We start from the raw sequence: 24,813 nt of genomic DNA, 5'->3' as shown, positions 1-24,813 counted from the left end.
TCCTTTCATCGGCAAATGCATTTTTCCGAAAAGATAGATGTCGCACGGTGCCATATCAGGTGAATACGGGGAGTGGTTGGTTGTTAAAATGTGATTTTTGGTCAAATAATCGGCCACAAGCGTCGATCGATGAGACGGCGCATTATCGTGTAACAAACACCAACTTCCATCTTCGCGATATTCGGGCCGAACACGTCAAATACGGCGCACCAAACGCTTCGAACCTCTAAGGTAGAATACCGCATTAACGTTTTGGCCGGTTGGAACAAATTCTTTGTGGACAATACCTTTAGAATCATAAAAACAAATCCGCATTGTCTTCACTTTTGACTTCTCCAGGCGCGATTTTTTGGGTTTCGGTTCATTTCTCATTTATGTCCTCAAGACCACTTTGAAAACTTTGAAACCACTCCTGCACACTGCTACAGGATGGGTAATCATCGCCATAAACTTGTTTCATCAATTGAAACCACCTAGTAGTATCAATAAATAAGCATGAGAGTCTATTGACATTGGACACAGCTGACTCAGAGTATAATCTAGTAGATATTTTTTTCTTTTTTAAATTGTAACTACCTCGCCACCAAACCCCTTTTTTCGCAGGTTCTACTGAATCAGCTACGGGATCAAGGGAATACAAAATTTTTCAAAATGAATCACCAAATACGTAAGTATATTAGTATAGTATGGTACATTAAATGTTGTTGAAGTACTTTATTTTAAATTATTTATTAAATTAAAAATCTCTTTAAAAAATTCACGTAAAGTCCAGTTTTTCTGAACTGGCAGTGAATAAAACCCCTTAAATATATTAAATAAGTGTCCCTATCACTGGATAGATTAGGTTAGGAGGTCGATCCCAAGAATCTCACCAATTACTGGATAACCTGATATGAAACTTTTACTTTTCCGAAATTTATTAGTTATTGCAGAAAACCCGCATAATTGGAATTTGAAAATGCCTGCCAAATCTAATAATTACATTAACAAAAAAATACTTTCACAACTTGAAACCGGTCCGGACTAGAAAACCCCTTTAAGTCGTCTCCAAACACAACTATCTACATTCGAATATACTAATATGCGTGATTAATAGTTTATCAATGAATTACTACATACATATTTATATATTTGCATGCATAAATAGGCATGACTGTAGAGCTGATATAGTCAAAAAGCTCTCAGCCCTCTATTTAATCAACGCTTACCAAGTTTTTCTTTATACTATACAATACTCATATCAATATCCATATAACCGTTCTAATGTTCCAGTATTACCTCAGCACGATAGTTATAAACAAAAGAAAACCCGAAGCCAAACGTATTCTCAGTGCAGTTATAAATAAGCAAGATTATACTTGTAAAAGCTTAATACAACAAAAGCTTCTTCCCACTTAATGTCATTCAGCTGCACGATCGATCAGCTTGTCAGATCCCGGAATTAGTAGCATTTTAGATGCGAGACCAACAGTAGCAAAGTATGTGGAGACAGGTTACTAGAATTTTAGTGTTGCTTTTTAGCGACATTCTCATTGCTGCGCATAATGGGCCAGCATACGAATCTGGTAAAAGCAAATATACTTGTATATACATATGTACATATTGCGGTAAACAAAAAAGAAAATACAATTTTTTTTTGGTTTATTTTGTTTTAAGCGCCACCAAACTGTCTAAACCCAAATCATAAAGTCGGCCAGTGCATATCAATCTACGAATGCCGTTCGTTGGCTTTCGTGTTAAGAAAACAATTAACGGCACAATATAGTTTCGTACGTATGTCGCAATGTGACGGTGGCGCTTATGCAAGAGGAAAATTTCCCTTCGTTTGTTGCACGAGCGATACGAAGTTTCTCGATCCAAATGATGACCAGAAACAACGCATTATCTTTCCGGATACGAAAATAACGGAAGTACCTGATGTCGGACGTCAGACTGTCGCCTTTATTACACCCCCACACTGTGGTGCGCTGACTATTTCGAATAAGATTTTTGGCGGTGAGGAAGCTGAGATTACAGAATTTACCTGGATGGTTAAGTTGGAATATAAGAACGGTAAGTTTTGGAGGGGTATACTATTCAGCAATTGGTGATAGTTTGCAGAAAGTGAAAGTTTAAAAAAATATTTGAAGTGAAGGTTAAGCAAATTTGGCTCATACCTAAAGTGGTAAGAGAACTAAGTATGTATAAAGAGTTAAATTATTTTCCAAAATTTCATAGCTTTGTTGCAATCAAAATGGTTTGATTTATTTCTTTGCTATACGATAAATTTTTATCGTTTAGTAGTTCAAAAACTAAATCGTTAAAATATCGCTTTGCGCAAAGAGAACACCAAAATCGTCAATTCAACGAGTCTTTCAAGTAAAGAGTCAAGATAGTAGAAAAGCATGGTGATAAGTTACTACTATGGTCTGCCTTGGTGTAAAAGCGCATTATCTTTGATTTTTTTTTATCGCGAATAGCTCAATTCCAATCAATTATGAATCGATCCGGTCGAGTTCTGCTTTCTCGAAATTGTCGGGTATTCATTGTGAAAGCATTATACATATCAGCCACAATGCTCATAAATGCATACCGTTACCGTTTATTAATATATGCTTTTGAAGAGGTGAGACCATTTTTAAAAATATTTCCGTTAAAAATCTTTTTTAAGTATGATAAATTTCATGTCATTAATTCACTTTTTTTTGGAATGCACTAAATAAAAATATTATATTTAAATAGTTAGTGAGTTTTCTCAAACATATATTTTGATATAATTAAATATAAATATTATTTTTTTAACAGGTGGCAAAGCTTTAAATTTTTTTTAAAGATTTTTCAAACTCGCTATTTCGTATTGCTACGTTTTCTTTTTAATGTATTTACGTTAATATTTTTCAAACAGGTGGCAAGGCTGCTAACAAATAATTACAAAATAATAATAAATCATTTTGACTTTAAATTAGCTAAAAAATCTTAAAAGTGGTGATGTGTTAAGTTAGTATTTCTTCGAATTGCCAAAGAGTTTATATTTCTAGAAAGTTGTAACCCTGGGTTGATCGAATATACGAATGTAAATTTAATTAGAACTTCCCTTTCCAGTATGTATAAGTACACTTAAGTGAAATTATGTTAGCATTAAATATTTTCTTCGCGGAATAGCTATTTAATCAGTGAAATGTTTACATACAAATGTAAATATACTGTGTGAATATATGTGAGTATTCTAATTCAATTTGGCAAGTTCTTGGGAAAAGATAATACATTACTACGCTTCTGCGTCCGTAGAGAGGCCACAAGTAATATTAATATAACATTATGATTCAAAAATTGGAGTATAAATTATGAATATATCTTCAAAGATCTTTTTTGTTTTTTTTGGCTTTCAGAAAGTGGCTTAATTCTGTCGGAATGTGCCGGTTCTTTAATCAACGAACGATATGTTCTAACTGCAGCCCATTGTGTGGTCGGTCCTATAGAGCAGAAAATTGGAAAACTGTAAGTTCACACTAGTTTGCCATCTAGTGTTAATCTAAATATATATTTTGTAATACACTTCTATTACATTCCAGCGTTACCATTTTTATAGGGGATCAAGCAAACTCATCTTCATATAATTACAATCATTATGAGTATTCACCGTCCTCTCAACGCTTCGGCGTTGAATCTGTTATCGTGCACAAGCATTACGGTTACGATCCGTTTACAAATGTACATGAACATAATGACATAGCGTTGATTCGACTGAATATGTCTGTGGATTTTAATAACTACATCCAGCCTGTTTGCTTGCCGGTACCAACTCTACAAAAGGAGCTAACTGAAGGACAACCTCTGACTGTAGCTGGTTGGGGTCATACTGGTTTATGTAAGTAGAAAATTTATCGCGAACGAAGTCTTGCTTAAAAATTGCAACACATAAGTAAGGTCTAATTATTTTAAGTATTCAATTCAAAAAACCTGCCAATTAGATTGGTTAAAAACTGTCAAATAAATTTTATATAGGAATTTTAACCTTAATGTAGGCGGTGCCACTCTTGTTGTCCTACTTTTAGGCTGATTCCAACGAGAGCATAATATAACTTCCCCAACCCTTATGTGGACGTGGGCATCGTTGTTACCTTATAACACTTACGTTTAAACTAATAAAACTAATAATAATACAAATACTAAATTATATGAAAAATACTGCTGATATTATATATTATCAATTTCATTTTCTTATTTAGCCCGACATAGCAGGGTGAAGAAAAAAGTCCACTTGCCCCTATTTTCAATGGAAAAGTGTCGCCATATTTTCGAGACTCAGACATCACTATCTGATGAGCAACTCTGCGCTGGCGGTGTATTTTATGAAGACGCATGCACTGGTGATTCTGGCGGTCCACTTATGCGCCTTCATTCAGCCTCTTGGGTTCTAGAGGGTGTTGTGTCATTTGGGCGCCAGAGCTGCGGTCAAGAAAATATTCCGGGAATTTATACTCGTGTACGAAGTTATATCGATTGGATCGCTGATCACATGGAACCTTGGTAGTAACAGGGTTATAATATACAGGGTTACTTAGCTAATATTCAAAAATATATAATTTGTAACATTTTTATAGGAATATAAAGAATATATATATGATTTGTACATGACCAGATTTCAATGTGTATATCTATATATGTATGTTATAAACAAAAGTTCTTAAGATTTTTCAAATGGACGCTTTACTTTGGAACTGGAATGTTTTACTGAAAACCGTCACTTTTTTATGATATGAACACTCTGATTTGTAATACTCTTTTATTCTGTCTTAACAGCTTAAAATTGTGTGAAGGAACAAATCTCTATCACGACCGTAATGTACACATCGTCACTGTGTTTGAATATATTTTTTTATTATTCATGTGTATTACATTCGGTATTTAGATTAATAACTATAATTAAAGCTGGAAATTTGCCACCACTTTAAAATTTTCAAATTAAAAAACCTAGTAAAGTATTGAATAATTAAGTAATAAATGAAGATTAGAAAAATTTACAAGAGAAAAGTACCTGTAACTGTACCTGTTTTAAACTTCCCCTGCTTTGACCAAAATGTTGTAATTTTATATAAAAGAAGACAACTATACCTGAATAGATTACAGCTTATAGTACCAAAAATCAACATATTTTCGAGGAGAGTTGTCACATGTTTAGAAACTTTAAAGTAACAAAATTAATAAGATAAAAAATTTCTAGCTACATATAGCTTACTTAATAAGCAGGTCATATAACCACTTAGTCCGATGTATTTATATTAAAATCAATCTAACTAACAAAAATCTCAGACAATTATCATTATCTCTCTAGATTTCATCATTCATATATACGATATAACGTTAACCGGAAGTTCGAAAATTTTCAACACAAGGACACATTATTATCAGGAAAATATTTTCTTAGAATTTTATTAATATATCGACCGATATTTTCCACCATTAGACACTGAGCACCATATATTTGATATACTTGTATGGGGGCATAAAAAGTTATAGACCATAGAGAAGACATTATTTTTGCCAATTTTTATTTCATTATCTTCATTAGTACTTGATTTATACTGAATTGATTCTACTATATTGAATTTGAAATTAATATATATATATGATGTAGGCCTGGTTGTAGTCAGATTTCGCCAATTTTTACAGTGAATGATAGGAATGATTGGATAACCTAACTAACTAAATTTGTTTGAAGTTGGTCGAGTTGTTTCTGAGATATGGGACTTCACCTAAAGGTGTGTGGGTGGTGATCTTAATTTGTAGCTTAGTTTAAGCTCTTTATATGTTTTCGAGTAATGTCATTTTGTGGGCGTCACAATGATGATTATGCCTATCTGAAGTGCCGAACTTTTTATGGTGCCAACTAACACATGTACCAAGTTTCATCAAGATGTCTTAATTTTAACTCTAGTTATCGCTTGCGCGGACGGAATGACGGACAGACAGTCTTTCGGAATTCAACTGGCCTCGTCCTGATCATGTATGTACCTATATATACTTCATATTACTCATCATTAGTTTTACGTGTTACAAACAAAGGTTAGGTGAACAAACCTATTATACTCTGTTGCTACATGCTGCAAGAGTAGAAAAATATACATGTGTTTATATAATTGAAATGATATATAATTAAAATTCGGAGAGAATCCTTTCCCGATAATACAAGTAGTATTGAGACTCATTGTGTTATATAGGTTGAATCGGATTAAAACTTCACCCATATACCTAACTATTAGAAATATTTTCGAGCTTCCGTCTGACTTTATACCACATATGGAATTATATCGGCCAATATGTGAGTTAGCTTAATAAAATTGAGTGAGCGTGTTTTTCTAATAATGCTGCATTGTTGTGCCTAAAATGGATCAAATCGGGTGAGTGATTTTCAAACTTCCGATTGACTTTATTCCGCATATAACGGTCAATGTATACGATATCGCTAGAAAACTTAAGGGTACGTGTAATATTGGTTATACTATAGTCTAAGTATACGAAGTATCCAATTCCCATATACTACATATGTACATAAAATTGTTTTTGTTATTTTTACAAACCTTATGCCGAATATATTGGTCAGTGTGTAAGTTATTTATTTATAAAATTGCCTGCAAAAATGTTCTCGAGTATACCTTAACAATGTCAAATGTTCATGCAAGAAGCTAAGACCCAATATACTCTGTATAGAGATATCCAACTTTCCAGCTGACTATAAACCGTTTAGGTTGATCAAAATGTGTGATACTTTAATTAAATTAAGTGGACAAGTATGCTTACAAATTTTTAAATTATATTAACAAGGGTTAGCGCTTAAATTAGATTTTAGTGTAAGCCTTGGTATATACCTCATATTCCTAATATAATGAATTCCCAATCTCTGGTTAACGTTTTCCACATCATCTCAATATATTTAATTTTGTCTCTTCGGTTAAGTTAATATCAAATAGTATACTGGTATCTAATTTGAAGATGTTTTTATATAATTTTAGCTCACGCGTACTAAATTATAGCTATATAACTAAGTGAGTCTATGACCTATAATATAACTGAATCAAATACTAAATTTCATTGTTATCTATTCACGATTTCGTCGAGTAATGAATGTTGTGCTTTTTCGCAACATTTTTTATTATAAAGTTTTGCTACATCTGATGATATTTCCCTTTGTTGATCCTTGCAAGTTGAAAGAGTAGAGGTTAAAGCCGAACTTAGCTCTTCCTTACTTGTTTCTTTTTAGAAAATGTAATGAAATGCTTAAGACACACTTAGATCAGATTTGTTTCTATGTGTACCCTTTTTTTAATATCAAAAGCAAAATATTTAATGTTATATTCACTTCACATAAATAAATTTTGCGTAACAGCATCTTTTTTCTTGTTTATTTTATAACTATTAAAAAAAATATTTATTATAATTTTAGTTCCTCCTTGAGAGCACAAATTACTCATGCGATTAAATGTCAACAGCTTCTGTTTGCAGAATTCCACAAAAGAGTTAACCACAACTAGTGTATATTATATAATATTAACTGTAAATTGCTAAAATAGCCGAGACTCCAACTCGAGTTCGTTAACTTTTATAATGAGACAATGTCAAATCAAACGCTAGTTGCACTTGGGGAGTCATTAAACTGCAATAAAACTACTAAAATCTTGCTAGCCAACAGCTAGCTGGAAGATGAAGAGCGTAGCTAGATATAATATATAATATTGTTAGAATGCGTGACTCATGCACTTACGGAAACGGAAATATAATATTATCAGGTATTTCCCTAGATTGGATGACAATCCAGAGCAACGCACTACAAATGCTGTTGTCATGCTGAATGCAGAGCAATCTACAAATGAGCATGATTTACTTTTATTCGATTACACTCAAATATTATAAACGATCTCGTGTGTGTATAACTTGCCTACATTGGGAATATGCATACGTGAAAGATGTACATTGTGTAGCGTTGTAAGTCATTGAGTTTTACGTTCGAATTAAAGAATTAGTAAAATAGACAATAAGAAGTCAAGAAAACAACAAGTTTTTCAAGAAATTGTGTGCATAATTAAAATTTAAATGCAAAAAAAAAATGCAATATTAATTTTGTATATATTTTTTATGTATGTGAACAGATTTTTGTTCGTAAATATAAAAGGGTACAAAAAGATCTTTATCTTGATTTTGATCGGTTAGTTTGTGTGCCAGCTAAATGCTAAAGTGGTCCGATCTGAACAATTTGCTCAGTTACTTAAGCGTTGTCTCACGCAATAACTTATGTCGAATTTCATGAAGATAGCTTGTCAAGTAAAAAAGTTTTCGCTACAATCAGTAGATTTTGATCGAAGAGCTTGTATTTCAGCTACAGTGGTCCGATATCGGTAATTCCGATAAATGAGCAAATACTTGAAGAGAAATGGACGTGTGCAAAAATTTTCTTTTTTAGAGCTTCCAACGTTTCCTTCTGGGTGTAAGAAGTAATAAATTCGTTGCTTAATATAGCCTGTATAGATATAGATAAGTCATAACGAAATGCTCGAGAAGGAATTCGCAGCAACTTCTAACGTGCAGTTTGCTCAGTCGGTCTTTATGTGTACCTCATGAAATAAATCACCTCAGTGAAGAAAATAATACTTTTAAAATCTTTGACTTTTTGAAAACTTTTTTAAGGTTTAATTACTAGGGTTAATTACCCTCTCTTTTTTCAGCACAGCTGACTGAACATTTTTGCATTCACCCAAAGCGATATAGTTGGACGAGTTGGTCATATGTTGGTTGAAATATAAGAGTTTTTCTCTATAATTTCTCTGTTAGAGGCGAAAGCATGTACTTTTATTTTTTTGATATGACGAATTATTATTGTTTAACCAAGAAAACAATGGAAATTTTTTTAATTTGCCAAAATTATATACTAGCTCTGATATTAGTGGTCCGGATTCTCCAAAACACCATTTTATAGGAAAACAAACAATACAACAAACTTGATTTTTATCCCACAATTTGTAATAGATGCTACAGTGTATATTTATATACGAGGGTAGCATGATAAGTTAGGAATTTGCGCCTCATTTCTCAATGCTACTTCATTTTGATCCAATATACTTACTAATTATAGAAGATAATAATACTTATTTATTAAATTAGTGTAATCTTATTATATAATGTATAATATGCCAGTTGTTTGATCGATTCGTCACTGACAAAATTTGGACGAATTGTAGCAAATGTATTTAGAAAGAATATGTCTTTAATTTAAGAAAAAATCGTGGAAAGAAGTTGTTTGGTATCAAAGCCTACTATATACGTATTATTGTCATACATTTAAGTTGGAATCGAAGATACATTTGCTCGATTTGAAGCGATAAGTAATCAGTAGAACCTTACGCGTAACACTCTTTCGTATTAAATAATTTACATATATATTGTATAAAGAAATAATTTTCGATTATTTAAAATTAGAGCAGCTTCATTTCGAAACAATGATGAACTTCAGACGAGGAGCTTCGTCAAAAAAAGAGAAAAATAAAATTTTTGAAAACAATTTTCAGAATTTAAAATTTTGATTTAAAATTTTACTAATCATGGAATTCGAATGAACATTTCGAACGAGTTTGAACAAGTTTTCGGTTCGAAACTACATTGCAGGGGTTAGTAGCAGTGACTTCTATACTACTATCACGTATCATACAAAGATTCACTGTTTTAATAAATAGCCCTCGTTTATTTATATGCAGATAATTGAATCTTTTTGGTGTAGCGCCACAAACCACAAATCAGGTGTGTGAGTGCTTCTGGAATTTTCGTACCGTGTACTGGATTCACACTCATTTGAAATGAGTGAATATTTACAAAAACAATAACCAGTAAAAAAGTATGCCAACCTTTTTAGAACACAAACGCAATTATTTGAAATTAGAAAAATTAAATCTCATGGCGTTGCTTTCAAGAAAATTTGTGACAGTTTACTATCGTATATTTTTTTATATTTAGCTTAAAAATGTTTGTTGTAGTCCGGTCAATTTACACATTCAAGATTACGAAAATTCGTGTGCAAAATATGGGGATTTATTCAAAATGATGGCTCTTACAAAAAACTATTGATAAATTATGTAAATTATGTGATCTACAATTTCGTTCTGAGGTAATTTTCCGAAATAACTCACGGTTTTGCTGAAAATCGTATAAAACTCATTTTTTATCTTTGACCTCGTGCCAATTTTATGGCAAACCCCGGAACGACGAGGACTTTTGAGAATTCTTTTAAAATTATATTTTGAGCAATTTTGCCGAATTTAAGTTTCTTATGAATTTTTGTAACCTTTCTACTTATTTAGGCCTCAATTGGCTATTAGGGATTTTCATTTTGAACCGAACCGAAGCAATTTTTTGAGTCGTTTCCGGTTCGGTTTTCGCATTTAAAAAAAAACAGCGGTTTGGTTCGTGGTTCGGTTTAAGGCCAGTAAAAAGAGGCGGTTCGGTTCAAAACCGGTTTGCAGATCTGGTTGATAGGAAAGAAATTTACATATATGGACGCACTCACTGAAAGCTTTGTAAGTTTGTATGCACTATCACTCGTTTGCGGAACATCTTCAACTATTTTTCAGCTGTTAGCGAGCAAACAACTATATACTAAGTTCCTTAGCCTATACACGACTTAATTTCGCATATATATTTTTATTAAAGAACGCGCTAAGAAAATTGAAGAGCTTTAAAATATAGAAAGGGACAATATATTAAAGCTGTTTATATATAAAAAAAAAAGCAATAACCGAATCTATTTTTTTTTAATATTAAAAATTTCAATTTCAGCGTGTGAATCAGCCAAATGATTATGTTTCAAATTTGTAACACTTCTAGGACTCATAAAGCATCGTACGTCGCTAAAAAAAATTTAAATTTCATACACTAACGTCATCAGCTTATCACCTTATAGAAACGAAACAGCAACGGTTGCTTATCAGGCTTGAAAAATTACGCCATAATTATAGCTTTCGACTTTCTGCGCTAGGCGATGAATTTCGACATAAACACCGAAGTTAATCTCTTAAACTATTCTTACTCATAACCGCAATAGCAAATGGATTAATTTACTTGTAGAAGTGATTTACAAATCGAAACAACAACAAACACATGTGTAGTCAGTGTAACATCTTAACTGGTTAAAGGCTCGATGCGTGTTAAAGCACTCAATTTAGTCACTCAGTCAACTCATTTATGAAATTCACTGTTTCAATTACCAGTTTGATTTCTTTGAACATCTTATTGGCAGCGTGAAGTATAAAAGTGGACCACTGATTCAGCTGAGATTTCAGTTGTGCTCCAATACTCTGCGCATAAACGTGTGCTGCAATTCCTCTGAATCAATAACGAAGTTACAAAATCGTGTGAATAACTGTTATAGTGAGTGTGTGTGAGTGTAAGAGCTAAAGCTGCAAGAGTTAAGAAGTTTCAAGCAGAAAAATAAATCAAAAGTAAATTTTTGCAAAATTTTAAATCTACTCTTAAAACAGCAAAAATTAGCAGAAAACATCTTCAATTAGCAGAACAAATCTTCAGAATTGAAGCCTGAAAATGTTGCGCGCACTTTTTATCACCGTTATAAGCGCGCTGTCAACCAACTTAGCGTTTGGACAATACTTCGAAACGCAGAGTAAGTATTGAGCAGTAACTTACTATAACTGTAAACTATAAACGATCGAAAAGCAGTCCCCACTTTTTTGTCCGACGCTTTCTATATATTGTGAAATAACACCTTTAGATTTAGAAGCGTTAATCAAAAAAAAAATTTATTAAATAAAACTTTTCAAATTAAAAAAATTTTAATTGAAGGAGATGAGTTTGATCGATCAGTTTGTATGGCAGCTATCTGCTATAGTGGTCCCATTTGAACAATATATTCAGAGATTGTCAAACAAAAGAGTCTTCCGTACAGGAGCATGATCTGTCAGTTGTATGACAGCTATATGCTTTATTTGTACGATATCGGCGCTTCCGACAAATGAGCAAATTCATGTTGATAAAAAAACATGTTCAAAATTTCGGATCGATATCATAAAAACTGAAGGACTAGTTCGCGTATATACTGACGGACAGACAGACCACATGGTTAAATATACTAAGCTTGACACGCTTGTCATTTACCATATATACTTGTGTATATATACTTTGTAGGGTCTCCAACATTTCATTTTTGGGTGTTACAAACATCGTTGCAAACTTAATATACCCTGCTCAGAATATAAAAATAAGATGCAAGTGCAAAGTTTTATTATAAGTAAGAAAATAATATATTTTGCATAAGAAATGAGTGGACGATTATTCATACATCTTAGTAATAATATTAGTGGAAAAGGTTTTTAAGAAAAAATTAAATGTAAATAACTTTTCATATTAATATTGGTGCAAAATATTTTTAAATTTTTTTTGTAATTTATTTAATTCAATTTTCTTTTCTGCAAAAGCTATCTCTTTTAAACAAAAACTTAAACCCTTTTATTTTCAAAACAGGTGGCAACGCCAGAAAATTGTATATAATTAAAGCTTTTAAATTAGCCTGCATCTTATATATATCTATAACATTATTTTAAATTTTTGGCACTAAATATTCAGGATTGTAATTAGTGGTGGCCACATTAATTTAATTACAATATATAATACTTTAACTCCAGTTTTTGAGCATATTTAAAATTTTATTATATCCTATTTTCTTATTATATACAAAAAATACATATATTTTAAGTCAGTTGGCCACTCTATTATTTTTGTAAACAAAAAATTTTTTTAAATAAATTAAAAAATTATAATTTTCAATGAATCTATTTTAAATATATATCTAGTACTACTTTGCTTAGCCTCACTCCTCACTGATTTACACTATTAATATTATACCTATATGTATAAAAGTGACCTCCAGCATAAGGCGAACGCTTAATAAACCAATATGCCACACATACTTAGCTACAGTCGGAAGCTCATAAAGAGGCGCACGTTAAAGTGTTGCCAATTTTATCACTTAGCGGAGATATATTTATATGTAAATATCTGTATGTATGTTGGTATGTAATTACATGTAAACAAACGTTAAGGAAATCTTTGTTTTTAATTGGCATTTATTATGCCGAAAAGACATTTTTAGCGCACCGTTGTACTTATGTTTATATGTAAGTATGACGATCCACACGTATACCGACCACAAGCTGAAAAACTAAAACATCGCACACATGCATCATGTTCATACATTTTTATTTATGTTGGCCACAAAATGCGGAACTGTGTGTGGTTTTTGAGTTTATGCATTTGTTCATCCGCGTTTCAATTAAAAAAATCCGCAAAACAAAACCAAAATCGTTTAGTTATGTTGTTTTGTTGGTCGCGGCAGCACTTAAAGAACGCTTACATACTATGTAGCACCTTTTGCATGGGGTATTGTATCCACCTGAGGAGCTCCGATTGGTTGTGCGATGTATGACGGTTGCGTGGCGTAACTGACATGCTGGAAACAGACACACATAACACATGTTCTAGTATGCAAACATGACGCATTTGCATAAAGCAGTTAAATCAAGCTGGTGGTAACTACCTAGGAATAAACATATATTTGTAGTATATTATATGGTTTATAATTTTAATAAACAATTAAAATTAAATTAAATTTTCAACCGCTAAATCTCATTTAGAAAGTGGGTGCGGTTGCAGCTGAATGAATATTGATTAGCATCTTTTCTGTTTTATTTATTATTATGCAATTCTTTGTTAGTTAGCAGCAGTGTTGGCTTGATTTAAATTTGCGGAATATTTATGCAAAAAGGAAATTTAGCTTTGATTGGAAAAATATTTAGAAGTGTTATATCAATGATTTGCAAATCTATTGAGACGTGTTCGTCCGTATGTCTGTATATACGGTAACTAGTCCCTCAGTTTCTGATATCTCGTTCTGAAATTTTGCTTTTCGCCCCAAGAAGCTGCTCATTTGTCGAAACCACCGATATCGGAATACTATAGCATATAGTTGCCATACCAACTGAACGAACAAATTAAGCTTTTGTATGGAAAACTTTTCCATTTGACGAGATGTCTTCACGAATTTCGACATAGATTATTATCCAAGATAACTCTACAATGTCCGAACAATTGGTTAATCTGCAATTCCAGATGTTTTTACGCAGCCGAAGTTAACGTTTTTTCTTGTTTAAGTATACTTCGCTTTAAAGCGTTTTTTCTCCTTTGAATGGTCTATATGTTTTTGTAAATGATAAACTAAGCAATGATCTCGTTGACTAACCCCTGTTTCGCTATTAAAATCCCCTTTTTTAGAAATTTCTAAATTTAATATGACAACCGGTTTCGATAAATGTCATTTGCATCTGAAAGGGTTATTCCAAAAAAAAAAAAATTATCGAATAGTGTGGAGCATTCTTCAACACATTGACTCGAATCGAACATAAAAAAATAATAATGGCGCTTATAAATGACAAACAGACTGATGAGTAAATATATTGTACATACATATGTATATCTATATAAATTGTTGTCATTGCGTCAATAATGTAATCAGCGAGGTGGTTGGCTAGCTAATTTATGCAAATTTGACACATGTGCGTCGCCGTTAAAAGTAAAGAACCTTTCATTAGCAGCAGCGCTCGACCGCAAATGTTATTGAAATAAAAAAATAACAGAATATACGAATAAAATGGCAACACTGGTAAACCGCAAATATGTTCAATTAGACCAAATGCATTGACGATGAGCTAGCAACTAAATAAGGCATACAAGACCAGACCTAAATGAGCTGCAGATAAAAGAGAGTGGTAAAGGTGAATCCCCAGATAGATATATAACTGTATATATGTATGTCTATATAAAAAATATAACCTCGAACTAAACCAACTTAACCGCTAACGCTATCTTTCTTCATGTATTTACGCATGCGTATTAACCATTCTTATTTACACTTTTTGTTTACGTTTTTTCAGCGCGCCGCTGTTTCAATCCCAACCAACGTCCCGGCACATGCGTCTCGATTTACGATTGTCAGACATTGTTGTCGGTGCTGCAACGCGGCGCAATCCAACCGCTCGACACCGAATTTCTGCGCGCCTCCGAATGTATCGGCGGATACGGCAATGGTCCGTATGTGTGCTGCACCGGAGATACCGGTTTCACGCGCAACACCTACGACGACTACAGCCGCCAGACCGGCACGGTGCTATTTCCCGTCGGCTTTGGTGAGGGTCGACAACGGCAGAGGCAGCGCTTAAGCGCAGTAGCTGGTGGTGGGCGTGGCTTTGATAGCATCGCCGGCAACGATGGCAGCGGCAAGCAGCCCAGAGACCAGACAGTTGGTGCGCAAACATCTGCCGCGGCCGTGCTGCCGCGCTTGCCCACCTGTGGCGGTGTGACAATATCGAATAAAATCTACAGCGGCACAGATGCGGATCTCTATGAGTTTCCGTGGATGGTGTTGCTAGAGTACAATCGACGTAAGTGACGAATCGCTTACTTTTACTTATGTAGATTTTGATTTAGTGATCTATTTGAGTTTGAGTTAACAGCAAATGTAGGAATGCGCACACTTATTTGCATTGTTGTATATTTACATATATTTATATAGGTAGCACATATATAATAGAGTTGTAAATATATTGTAATTATAGGTTCCGGTGGCTTATCAACCAATTGCGCAGGTTCGCTCATAAATAACCGCTATGTACTGACGGCGGCGCATTGCGTGAAAGGTGCCATTGAGAAGCAAATCGGAACACTGTAAGTGACAATTTGCGGATTTCATTCAAAAATTTTTAAATATTTTTCATAGCATAAAAGGGCATAAAAAGATATTTATACTGATATTGATCGGTCAGTTTGAATGACAGCTATAAGCTATAGTGGTTGGATAATAATCTGTGCCAAATTTCGTGAAGATACCTTTGTCAAATAATGAACTTTCCGTACAAGGACTTGAGTTTCATCGATCAGTTGTTTGGCAGCTATATGCTTTAGTTGTCCGATATCGGTGGTTCTGAAAAATGAGCTTGATGAGAAAAGGACGTGTGAAAAATTTAACAGACCGAAATCTAAATACCTCCTTTTCCGACCCAGCCGGCGGAGGACCAACATTTATTTTGATTTTTCGGACATCCAGAAGTGTGCATTTAATTTTACCTGGGTTTGGTATAATCTCACATATTATTAGTCAAGAATCAGGTAAAAGGGAAACATTCGGGTCCCTAGGAATAATTTCAGATCGTTATCTCAAAAAATGAGGGACTAGTTCGCGAGTATATCGATTGACAGACAGACAGCCGTGGCTAAATCGACTCAGCTCATCACGTTGATTGTTTATATATATGTATGTATATGTATATACTTATAGGTCTCCGACGTTTGCTTTTGGGTGTTACAAGCATCGTGGCAATTTTAATATTTCCCGTCCAGGGTATAAAAAATTGCTAAAGTGATGAGAGTCATAATTTTTAGTACTTATACCTATTCATATTTATAAGCTCTGCCAATGGATTTCAACTATATATAATTTACAGTTAAAAGAAATCCATTATTTTTTCATTAGTTCAGTTCTTCAGTTTTATTTGGCATAATTAAAAATATCCGATTTACATATGTGAAAAATGCACTGTTTTGTTCCATAACTTATTGCCATTTTGAAGTGGTATTTCATAATGCCATTGACAAGCTGCCCTTGAGGAGAAGTTTTCACCAGCAATATCATTCGCCGTAGACAGAAAGAGGTAATAATCACTTGGTATCAGGTTCGGGCCATAAGATGAACTCATAAGAACATACACACCAAGCCTCCGAAGCTTCTTGTGAGTCATTTTCGATGTGGCTGGCCTGTCGTTGTCTTAACGGAACACAATTCCTCTCCTATTGGCCAAAGCACCAATTCTGGCCTATTCCTTATTTCAGACTGTTCAATTTTTGACGGTACATGTCCGAATTAAGAGTTTGACCGTAGGGGAGCAACTTACAGTAGATGATTCCATGCCAATTCCACCAACACTCATAGCAAACTCTTCCTGATAGTCAATCCCTACTTGACCATTGTTTGCGCCGGCTCACTGACCTTCGACAATGTCCGTTTTTGCTTAATGGGTCCGTAAGTGGCCCATTTTTCATCACCGGTAACCTTCCGCTTTATAAATGGATCGACTTTGTTAGGGTTCAGCAGGGAACGCTTACTAAACGCTTACAAAATTTTGTTAGGACTTAGGATCAAGCCTTAGGTGATCATATTTGTCCCGGCAAAATCCGAGACGGTATTTTTTTGGTCATTGATTTGTTCCATATTATTATTCACTGAAAATCGCGACACATAATCGGTGAGAGAGCAACACAATTTTATTGAAATCATTTTTTTTAAGCCCGGGACGGCCGGGACGCTTAACTCGGAATCCGCACTGTCCCGGCCAAACCCGGACGAATGGTCAGCTAGATTCTAGCCATACCGACAAATCAACTCTGTCATTGTCTAAACATCAAGGTGCTGGCTGTTTCTAATTTGGTTTTGGTTTCGGCTACGAATCGAATGCGCAAGAATCACCCTAATTTGCAATCTTTTGTACATAATATTAGTAGTTTTTTATAGAGAAAAATACCATGAATAGTCAAACAAATAAATCAATTAAAAATATTAACAATATAATTATTTGCTGTTCTCTTAGTATTGGCGTTCGACTAGGCGAATATGACACCACGAAACCAACCGATTGCAATGACTACTCATGCGCTCCCGCGGCCATACGTGTCGGCATTGAGGAGACCATTCCACACGAGCAATATGATGACAATTCTGCCAATAAGCAGAATGATATCGCATTGATTCGTCTCGATCAGGATATACGCTTCTCAAATTCCATACGTCCCATCTGTTTGCCATCGGCCGTGGCTCAAGAGCGCTCGGCACCGGTTAGCGGTACACAGTACACCGTCGCCGGTTGGGGTAGCACGCTGCGCAGGCCAAAAAGTGCTGTGAAACAAAAATTACAAGTGCCACTTGTGGACTTGTCACAATGTCAGCGCAAGTATCGCGAACGCAAGGTGAACGTGGTGAGTAATCAACTGTGTGCCGGTGGCGTTTATGCCGAGGATAGTTGTGAGGGCGACTCCGGTGGTCCACTAATGCGCTTTCGCAACGATGCTTGGGTCTTGGAGGGCATCGTATCGTTTGGCTACAAGTGCGGTTTAAGCGGCTGGCCGGCGGTGCATACTCGCGTGGCGAACTATGACGACTGGATACGAAGCAAATTACGCAATTAATTTAATTTTGTCTTAATGCACTGAATTTATATGTAAATTATTTAAGTTTATATGTATATCTCTAGGTTGAATTAGCATTTAATAACATGAATTTAATTGTGATCTTGCCATTAGTTTCTCATTATCGTTCGTGTCATATTCAAGTATTCCAAAAACAATAATCCATAAATATACATATATTATAACAAGCAGATTTATCATAATTCATTTAGCTATATGTAGAAAATAATTTATATTATATAGTACAAGTATTTATAATGCAATGAAGAAACAGTTATTTCGTGTTTTTAAAAATTCAATAAAAATTATTAAAAATATTAATGTTACGAATTTCTTATTACTTATTGAAATGGTAATCTTCCCTAACAAGTATAATTATTCTTAAATATTTTCATCTATGGTTTTACTACTGTTATACTTTTGAATCTAACTTTTTGGATTGACAAACTATTTACAAAATGTTTATACAAAGGGGTGGCTTTGTTCCCCTGCAGTGTCTATGTTAGGCCTCAATGCACTTACATATATTACATTCTCTTCATTGGCAGTCAACGCTTTATTGAAAACCGATAATTTCAAGTCTATGACTTTTTAGTAGTTCATATAAATGAGTTTGAACATATTTAGTTTAAAAATTTACTGAATTGGAGAATTGTGTATTAAGAAATTATTGTTAAAGGGTGATAAAAACCAATCCTATTTCTAACCTATTATCGTCGTGGTTAAAATACGAGTGCACGCGAAAATTAGAGAAATACCCAACCATTGAATGTATTGCCGATAAGAAAATAGTATATAAATCCACTGCCAATTTAGAAGGAATGTAAATATGTAGAATTCTCCTCTGATCGGATCTGATCAGAATGAACATTATAGATTGAAAAAATGACTTCCCTAAACAGTGGCTGACATACAACACTGTTATCGTTGTTCAGAGACAGCACTGTGAAACTCGAACTCAACATGTATGGTAGAACAGAATAACAGAAGTTTATGTATGGTAAATTTTAAAAGCTTGTTCTTTCATTCTTCAAAACAAATAAATACATTCGGAATGCCAATTAATTTATTAGTTTTATTAGATTTTACCAATACAAAAATTAAAACAAGAAAAAACGTAAACTTTCATCGAAGCTACAAATACAAAAAATATGATAACCTACACAAATACAAAAATTTCCACACAAAAACTTGATTTTGACAGTTTGACAATTTATATGGCAGCTATTAATATAGTGGTCCATTCTGAAGAATTTCTTTGCCATTCAGCAATTTCATTCCCATCGTATAGTTTGTATGGCAACTATATGCTATAGTAGTCCGATCTAAACATTTTCTTCGGAGATTATACATTTAATTTGCACAATAATTCGTGACAAATTTCATGAAATTATCGCGAAAATAAAAAGGTTTTCGATACTAGGGTTTGATGCCGATCGTTCAGCTTGCATGGTGCTTATTAGTACAATAGGTTCGAAAAGTCTTGAGGAAAACTTGCAATTATTGCAATAATGAATAATTATAATGCATCTCATAGCCAAAAAGACCAAACCAAGGAAAAGTAGACTAACCAAAATGGGAATAATAATTTTTTTTAAATAAAAATATGTGTGAATTTCCTCCATTCAATGATAGTTGATAACAACCGGTTTGTTTTCATTCTATATATAAGTATGATATGTATTAACTATTTTCTCTCCTAGTATGACTTGCAGAACGAGTATTGTAAATGCTTGTATTATATGAACATTAGAAATTATTATTAATTTGTCTGCTAAACTTGTGGTTTTCTAAGCATGAGCAGTTGACCTTTGCATGCGTAGCTTAACGGCACATTTCCGTTTGCGGGTTTTCCGTTCATTAGTTTGGTATAAACCTCGCACGCCATCCGAGTGTCGTTTTTTAACTGCTTTTGTCAAACGATATATCGATTTTTATCAAGAAATTGAGCTGGTTGTTAGTTAAGAAAACTAAAGAAAAATGAAGTCCCAACTAAAAAATGCATATTTATAAATGGCATAGCTTCTTGGCATTCAGTACCAGGTCCGGTTATATTTCTGACATTTTTGATATAAAAAAACAACAGTCAGCAATCTACATTTTTCACATAAGAAATATACTGAGAAGTCCAACTGAGTTTCTACTTGTATTACTAGTATAAGCGCAAATGTTTATTAGCCGACTTAGATTCGTTACTTCGGTGCTCGCTATATTTTAGCAATACACGCTGGTCGAAAGTTTGCAGAATCAAGTAGGAACAAAATTAACCAGTAGAATTTAATTCAAGGGATTATGTGGATACCTAATTAAAATGGTATAAACGCTTATTATTTCACCTTTATTTGATTTGGCTTGTCTGTAAAATACTATACCAAATGTATGTTCGATTTGTCACTCGCTAAAATATTATTAAATTATATTAGGAGAGTACAAGTGTATGCAATTCTCAGCATGAATAAATTTTAATACACACTCCTACACAACGAGACGTCTTATACTTAAATAGCTCAACGTACAAAGCTTAAAGCTATTTTGAGAGCCTAAAAGTATGCAGCAAAAGCGATTTATTTAGCAGCTAACTTAATCATGATATAAAAGAAAGTGAAACCGCAACAGCTGTCAGCTGTTTAAACTAACACAGGTTATTATTGTGCGGAACCGGCTTCAAGTATGCTGCTTGGCGACCATGAAGTGTACGCACGCGCCGCATATGAGAGCTTGACGTTACGTCATTGCATAATTTTTCCCCTTCAACAACGAAGTGGCGTCGCCGTCGTTGTAGATGACGAATAAAAAGGTAAACATAAAGTGTAAATGACCGCAGCCCCAACTCGGAGATCTGGTTTTCGAAATGGACGCGTCGCGATTTCGCATTAAATGAGCACAGCTAAGGGCGCCACATGATGGCACAGCTGATGGACTAATTATTTTAAGACTATTGCGACTGTTTTTCCAAATATTTATTTGATTATTAAATTAATCGCATTAAAGGTAGGCGAAAACGCTGCTGGAGCTTCGACAACTTTAATTAGTTTTTTTTGTCGAAGGCGCGACATTGCCGTTGTGACGGAGCAAAGAAACAAGCGTAAATAAACTATTATTTATACAATGTCTTTGAGCGCTGCGAACGCACAACTTGACAACGTTTTTGTTCACTCTCGCGGACGCTGCCGTTGAGCGCTATTTAAGTTCACAGCTGAGCGGTACGTCAAGCTGGTGTGGTCGTGCCCGTGCTTTGAGCGGATAACTGAAACGTTATACGAATTATTCAATTGAATTGGTAAAGTTGAGTTATCGCCGCGAACAGCCCATTCAAGTCGCGCGCCGTGCATTAGTTACACCGGCGGAGACGAGGAGGACGTTCGTCAACATACATAAATCGTGGTTTTTAAACGTGACTTCATTGACGATCTGCAGTGTCGACAAGACAACTGGGTCGACTTGGTATTTACGTATGAGTGGGACATTTTCGAAATTCCGAATCGGCGAAATTGTAAGTCGACAATGCACTTCCATCGTTTGCTCGTCACATTATCGCTAACAGTCGTTTTAAAGGCGCGCGCCAATACAGACGTTCCATTACTTGGCCCCTCAGCAGTTAACGAAAATAAATATATTCAAACGATTCAACCGGCATCTGCACAGCAAAAGTGTGATATACCTAATGAGGCTAAAGTGGGTGTTTGTTTGGCCGTCGGCAATTGCTCAGCCTATCTACAGGCGCGCAGCGTACCGAATATATCTGCCGAGAAAGTGAATTTTCTAAAGAAAGTGCAGTGCTCTTGTAAAGAAAATGACTCGGATGTGCTAGAGCCATTGGTCTGTTGTCCGGCTAATGGACAGGACTATTTATATCCTTCACTAAAGTTTTCGAAATTCGAATATCGCCGTTTTCAAAATGTGACCGCGCAATTCAAACGTAAGAAACTAAAACGTCGCATACAAACTGTGGAACCGGGAGAGAGTTTCAATTTGCGCAACGAATGTGGCAAACAGGTGACAAATCGTATTTATGGTGGCGAGATCGCCGAACTGGATGAGTTTCCGTGGCTGGCGTTACTGGTCTACAGTTCAAGTATGATTTAATTTCATGCATGTGTATTTAAGCGGTTTTTGTGTGAGAAAGTGATTTTCATCTTCCTTTCATTCGCAGATGATTTCGGCTGTAGTGGCGCGCTTATCGACGATCGTCATATTCTGACTGCGGCACATTGTGTGCGGGGCGAAGGTGTGCGTGAAAAGAAAGGATTGTAAGTTTCCAAAGAATGGAAAATTAGTATAATTAAAAGTGACTGAGCTGTTGTAAGCAAACGGTAGAGATTAATCGTGGGGAATATTTGGAAGTGAAGAAGATTTATTAAAAAAAAAAGTACTTCCGATATTTTTTTCAAACGCATACATGTAATATCTTCAGTGTTCTATAAACTTTAACCTTAAATTTTGAAGCAGCTGCCTTAAATCAGTGACGTTTAGTAAACCTTATGGGTTAAACTCTATTATCATTATTAATTATTGTGAAGAAATACTCAAGAGCAATATAAACTTTTCAATGTTAAATATTTCGACATAAATTTTCAAGCCAACTTTACGAAACTTCAAATATTTTTTTGACAACCCAATGGTTTTGAAAAGTTCAAATTTAAAGTTTTAAATTGAAGATGAGGTGGGAACGACAAACCACAAGTTTTTGCAATTAATTTTTTAAACAACACTCATTTTATAACGAACCAGCATTGCTTTCGAATTATTAGATAAAAATTTTATTAGAAACTCTAACAAGCTCTGCTCTAACATATCAAACTTTTCAAGGCATTATTATGTTTTAGCAAAAATAAAAAACAATTTTCTAGGTGTTATGCAATTTTTTAAGTGAATTTATTCAAACCGAGGTGGTAACTCCAATTTTTTTGTAGTAAAAATACGATTTTTTATGACTTCTTGGATACTCAGTTTACCTCACCTAGCTTACACTATTATTAAAGTTCTGCATTATTTGAAATACATTTATAAAATAATATACTGTATATGACAACTCTTTTTGAGTTCATTTCTTTAGAATCCTATTAAGATAGAACCTCATTCGGAAAATGTAGGTTTTAAGAATAGTTCACCAAGCCAAGCCCCAATACGGGGAAGCTTCCTCGACCCTCAGAACGTTGAGATCTGTTGAGAACTCGATTTTTGCAAAATGGGGTGAAACCAATAATTTCCCATTTTTAGAAAATTTTCAATTTTCTTAGCGGGAAGTTAAAAATTACCATATGATCTATATTGACGAATTCACTGAAACCTACAAAATAAACTACATTACGAAACCACTTTTTCCAAAACACACCTAACCTCATTTGAATGAATAATAACAATGTGTTTTGTGTAAATTTTTAGGAAACTTGTACGCTTAGGTGAATTCAATGTCAAAACCGAACCAGACTGTATTGAGGAACCCGATTATCTGAACTGTGCGGACGCTGCTGTGGACATCGGCTACGAACGCATATTCGTGCATCCCGAATACAATGAGAATTCGTTTAGCAAATTCAACGATATCGCCATAATACGACTAAAGCGTGCAGTGTCTTTCACGCATTTCATCATGCCAATTTGTCTGCCAAGCCAAGATGAGGAGAGTCCCTATAAGGAGGGTGAAATGTTTTCGGTCTCCGGTTGGGGACGCACCGACTTATGTAAGTAAATCAAATTTGTTGAAAATTTTAAATTGTCATGAAAATCCTTTATCTTAACTCTTACTCACATCTCCCTCTCTCTCTCTCAGTTAATAAGTACTTTCGCAACATACACAGCCCGATCAAGCTGAAGCTGCGCATTCCATATGTGGAACGTGACAACTGTACGAAGATTTTGTCGCCATTTGGCATCGAATTGGGTCCTAAACAGGTTTGTGCTGGCGGTGAATTCGCCAAGGATACTTGTGCCGGTGACAGCGGTGCGCCACTCATGTATTTCGATCGTAAATACTCGCGTTGGGTGACCTACGGTGTGGTGAGTTATGGCTTCACGCGTTGCGGTATGGCCGGCCATCCCGCGGTATATACGGATATCGCCGCCTACCTCGATTGGATACACAAAATAGTGGTTTCGAAATGAAAATTCATTTAAAATATTTAAAGTGTAAGCGTAAAGAAGTGTGTAGTTAGATAATTTAAAGTGTTCAAGAGTCTGGGGCATACAAATATGGCCTTCGAATGAATACTTTTTATGCAAAATAATTGCAATGTTAGGTTTGATATGAATATTTGCTATTCAAGTAGAAAAAAGTAATGACAAATACATTATTTTTTTAATAATAAATGTGAATATTTAAACAAGAAAAACAGAAGTTTGTTATTTACCAAGCAGTTGTGTATATTTGTCGGTGTGTGGAGTGGTACACGTTTGCTCGTGCCTTTAACGTTCCAGAGATATTACGTTATTCGTGCAATTTTGTTATTTTCAGCATTGAAGGTTGGAAATGACAACGAAATACTTGTGAAACGGAACGTAACAAACGAACCCCCAACTGTTGCGGAAATATTTTTGCTCGACAATGGA

The 24,813-nt window shown here is 34.5% G+C and overlaps 3 protein-coding genes across 3 annotated transcripts; all 3 read left to right on the top strand.

Annotated features, from left to right (window-relative positions):
* Window positions 1-1,421: 1,421 nt before the first annotated feature.
* Window positions 1,422-4,622, top strand: LOC106616219 (serine protease 7). The gene is made up of 5 exons (XM_036368382.2): window positions 1,422-1,565; window positions 1,657-2,052; window positions 3,369-3,477; window positions 3,552-3,847; window positions 4,209-4,622. Exons 1-5 carry the CDS (start codon window positions 1,481-1,483, stop codon window positions 4,511-4,513), a joined length of 1,191 nt encoding a protein of 396 aa, XP_036224275.2. The 5' UTR covers window positions 1,422-1,480; the 3' UTR covers window positions 4,514-4,622.
* Window positions 4,623-10,899: 6,277 nt separating this feature from the next.
* LOC138855740 (serine protease 7) lies at window positions 10,900-18,535 on the top strand. Its single transcript, XM_070105584.1, has 4 exons — window positions 10,900-11,641; window positions 14,964-15,470; window positions 15,645-15,753; window positions 17,670-18,535. Exons 1-4 carry the CDS (start codon window positions 11,563-11,565, stop codon window positions 18,262-18,264), a joined length of 1,290 nt encoding a protein of 429 aa, XP_069961685.1. The 5' UTR covers window positions 10,900-11,562; the 3' UTR covers window positions 18,265-18,535.
* Window positions 18,536-21,442: 2,907 nt separating this feature from the next.
* Window positions 21,443-24,580, top strand: LOC106616238 (CLIP domain-containing serine protease B8). Its single transcript, XM_014232804.3, has 4 exons — window positions 21,443-22,339; window positions 22,418-22,514; window positions 23,650-23,948; window positions 24,038-24,580. The coding sequence occupies exons 1-4, from the start codon at window positions 21,769-21,771 to the stop codon at window positions 24,367-24,369; spliced, it is 1,299 nt and encodes a 432-aa protein (XP_014088279.2). The 5' UTR covers window positions 21,443-21,768; the 3' UTR covers window positions 24,370-24,580.
* Window positions 24,581-24,813: the final 233 nt, after the last annotated feature.

Source organism: Bactrocera oleae, chromosome 2, assembly GCF_042242935.1.
Source record: "Bactrocera oleae isolate idBacOlea1 chromosome 2, idBacOlea1, whole genome shotgun sequence".
Lineage (NCBI taxonomy): Eukaryota > Metazoa > Arthropoda > Insecta > Diptera > Tephritidae > Bactrocera > Bactrocera oleae.
Note: the sequence above shows the minus strand (reverse complement) of the source record. Positions and strands in the feature narration are given on the sequence as shown.

Bases quoted from the DNA above. Each gene is read 5' to 3' on its own strand.
- LOC138855740 (XM_070105584.1), top strand. From the start codon at position 11,563: ATGTTGCGCGCACTTTTTATCACCGTTATAAGCGCGCTGTCAACCAAC. The intron at 11,642-14,963 runs GTAAGTATTGAG...ACGTTTTTTCAG, and splicing joins ACAATACTTCGAAACGCAGA to CGCGCCGCTGTTTCAATCCC. The intron at 15,471-15,644 runs GTAAGTGACGAA...TTGTAATTATAG, and splicing joins GTTGCTAGAGTACAATCGAC to GTTCCGGTGGCTTATCAACC.
- LOC106616238 (XM_014232804.3), top strand. From the start codon at position 21,769: ATGCACTTCCATCGTTTGCTCGTCACATTATCGCTAACAGTCGTTTTA. The intron at 22,515-23,649 runs GTAAGTTTCCAA...GTAAATTTTTAG, and splicing joins GTGCGTGAAAAGAAAGGATT to GAAACTTGTACGCTTAGGTG. The intron at 23,949-24,037 runs GTAAGTAAATCA...TCTCTCTCTCAG, and splicing joins TTGGGGACGCACCGACTTAT to TTAATAAGTACTTTCGCAAC.
- LOC106616219 (XM_036368382.2), top strand. From the start codon at position 1,481: ATGTGGAGACAGGTTACTAGAATTTTAGTGTTGCTTTTTAGCGACATT. The intron at 2,053-3,368 runs GTAAGTTTTGGA...TTTGGCTTTCAG, and splicing joins TAAGTTGGAATATAAGAACG to AAAGTGGCTTAATTCTGTCG. The intron at 3,848-4,208 runs GTAAGTAGAAAA...TTTCTTATTTAG, and splicing joins TTGGGGTCATACTGGTTTAT to CCCGACATAGCAGGGTGAAG.